At 39.8% G+C, this 2,454-nt stretch overlaps 1 protein-coding gene across 1 annotated transcript; it reads left to right on the top strand.

Annotated features, from left to right (window-relative positions):
• The first annotated feature begins 364 nt into the window (after nt 1-364).
• Nucleotides 365-2,249, top strand: LOC139414235 (tumor necrosis factor receptor superfamily member 5-like). Its single transcript, XM_071162133.1, has 7 exons — nt 365-478; nt 741-866; nt 1,099-1,233; nt 1,354-1,441; nt 1,543-1,613; nt 1,693-1,815; nt 1,999-2,249. The coding sequence occupies exons 1-7, from the start codon at nt 370-372 to the stop codon at nt 2,115-2,117; spliced, it is 771 nt and encodes a 256-aa protein (XP_071018234.1). The 5' UTR covers nt 365-369; the 3' UTR covers nt 2,118-2,249.
• The last annotated feature ends 205 nt before the right edge of the window (nt 2,250-2,454 follow it).

The raw sequence follows: 2,454 nt of genomic DNA, 5'->3' as shown, positions 1-2,454 counted from the left end.
ACAATCTCAAATTTTGCTACATAAGACCGATTTGAGGGGTCGGTCACAAATGTGCTCAAGTTTTACCGTGAGACCGGCAGTTTTTTGCTTGACAATCACCAGCTAACAAAATGTAATGACCGCCACAGCCCTAGTCATGCGTGTGTCAGCAGAGTCTGCTTTCACTGTACCTTTTCACAGAAAAGCTCACCACACTGGCAAACCGAGAGAGAGAGAGAGAGAGAGAGAGAGAGAGAGAGAGAGAGAGAGAGAGAGAGAGAGAGAGATGTATACCTGACGCCACTGTGCAACGTCACTGTGCAGAGCAAATAAAACCCCCACGGTTGAAAGGAGAGGATACTTAACATTATGGACACTCAATACATACAGATGACAGTCATATGTCTTCTGTGTTTTTGGACTATGGGTTTAGCAGCGGATCTACGATGCAATGATATGTATGAAAAAGATGGCAGATGTTGTGAACTTTGTCCACCAGGTTTGTTTTTAGCCTTTAACGACAATTCAGTAGACTACTGACCATGGGATTAAACAACTGAACATATGATATCAAATTATTATACCAATTGAAATCCTTAAAAAAAATGTTTTATCATAATTATTACGAAACATTATGTATGCAAATGTTAGTTGGACCCTGTGTGATGATTGCTTGATGTATAAGACATATAAAGAAATATTGAATGAGTGATTCTGTGAGTGGTAGTGATTATGATATACAATCCTGTCTTGGTTCATAGGCAAATTTTTGAAGAAGCACTGCACCACTCATGCCAAAACCGACTGTGGTGACTGCCCAGCGGACTCCTACTCTGAGTTCAGTGACCGCGTAGAGAACTGTCAACCATGCCTCAAATGCCAACAGGGTAAGGGTTAAGATGAGAGGTGACATAAACAAAATCTAGCTCTGAAAAATATTAGCGTCCTATACTTTGATTGTTGATGGACCCTCAAATGGTCAAAACAAGTAATGATACTGTAGGAAAGAAAGAATGTCAGGAAAGTGGTAGATTCTGGGGCTTCTGTGGCTCACACTTCTCATGTCATTGTTTGTTCATGTCATTGTTGTCTTCTTTCTCTCTTTGCTCTTCTGGGCAGTCTATGCAAGAGCATGCACCTCAACCGCAAACGCAATCTGTTTGTGTGGCTCTGGTTTCCTGTGCTCAGACCATGTCTGCTCAAATTGTGAAAAGGAAAAGAAATGCCGCAAGGGAGAGGAACTGAAGAGAACAGGTAAGACATTCATTCATTTTCCTTCCTCACTACTTGTCACTGAATATTTACAAATGTAGCGAAAGGATCAACAGCCATGTCCATACTACTGCTAACTTAAAGTATGTTTTCCAATGGCAGGTTCCAGGGAATACACTTGGAAATGTGTCCCATGTCCTAATAACACATACTCTGACACCGAACAGGGTCACTGCAAACCATTGACACAGTAAGAACACAGTTTTGAAAAATAGCCAAATATCAGTTCCTCTATCGTGTGAAATGTTTTTAGAGGCTCCTAAATAACTTGTAATACCTTGTCACCAACAGGTGTGATACACATGGATTTATTGTGATCTTCCCTGGAAACAAGACCCATAACTCAAAATGTGGTATACATGGTATGTTGGCAATTACAGTCAAGCAATTCATAGGTATTGGAAATGTATTTGGGTTGTAATAATTTTTTCTGTTTGTCAGAGCAAGGAAACAAAGAGGACGGGCATTACATTCTGGCCATTGGCTTCTTCTTCTTTGCTGTCGTCCTCTTGGTGTTCCTCACTTATGCCTGCATCAGGAGAATCAGGCACAAGCCTAACGCTAGTGAGTACCACAGAGTTGGTTAAGTCGATGATACTGTGTGCCGGTCTATTTGGAATACCTTGGAAGACATAGCTTAGGCTACAATTTATTCTCAAATTAATTACAGTGAAGTTCAAGTACTGATGTTTTAAAAACAGCCTTCAGTGAACTGCCCTGCAACAAGTATTTCCATCACTTCTCCAGATATACATGGCTTCCCACTGTCAAAAGAGGAGAGTGGAAGCCAGCTCATCCAGCAGGCTGAAACCAAGGACAATGCCAGCCAGATTCTGCTGTCCATGGCGAGCATCTCCACTGTGTGATATCTTACATCTGCTTGCAGGAGTGCTTTGACTTCAGGGTAGCATGTCAGCTAGTCCTGAATGACCAAATGCTACTTCTACAATTTGTTTTGCAGTTAGCCTGCTATAATTTCCTTGTCTTTTGTAATCTTGTTTGTTGCTATTTCGTGTATTTGTGCAGTCTTTCATCAATACTAAGTAATATTTTATATAACTTTCTTACTTTTTTTTGTACAATTAATACTGTTTTTACTCTTTCTAAAGAATCCTAACATTTTTATTTTTTTATTTAACCTTTATTTTTTACAGGTTTTTTCACATTAAGATAAAAATCTATTTTTCAAGAGAGACCTGGTCC

This window comes from Oncorhynchus clarkii, chromosome 7 (genome assembly GCF_045791955.1).
Source record: "Oncorhynchus clarkii lewisi isolate Uvic-CL-2024 chromosome 7, UVic_Ocla_1.0, whole genome shotgun sequence".
NCBI lineage: Eukaryota > Metazoa > Chordata > Actinopteri > Salmoniformes > Salmonidae > Oncorhynchus > Oncorhynchus clarkii.
This window is presented reverse-complemented; position numbering and strand designations above follow the sequence as displayed.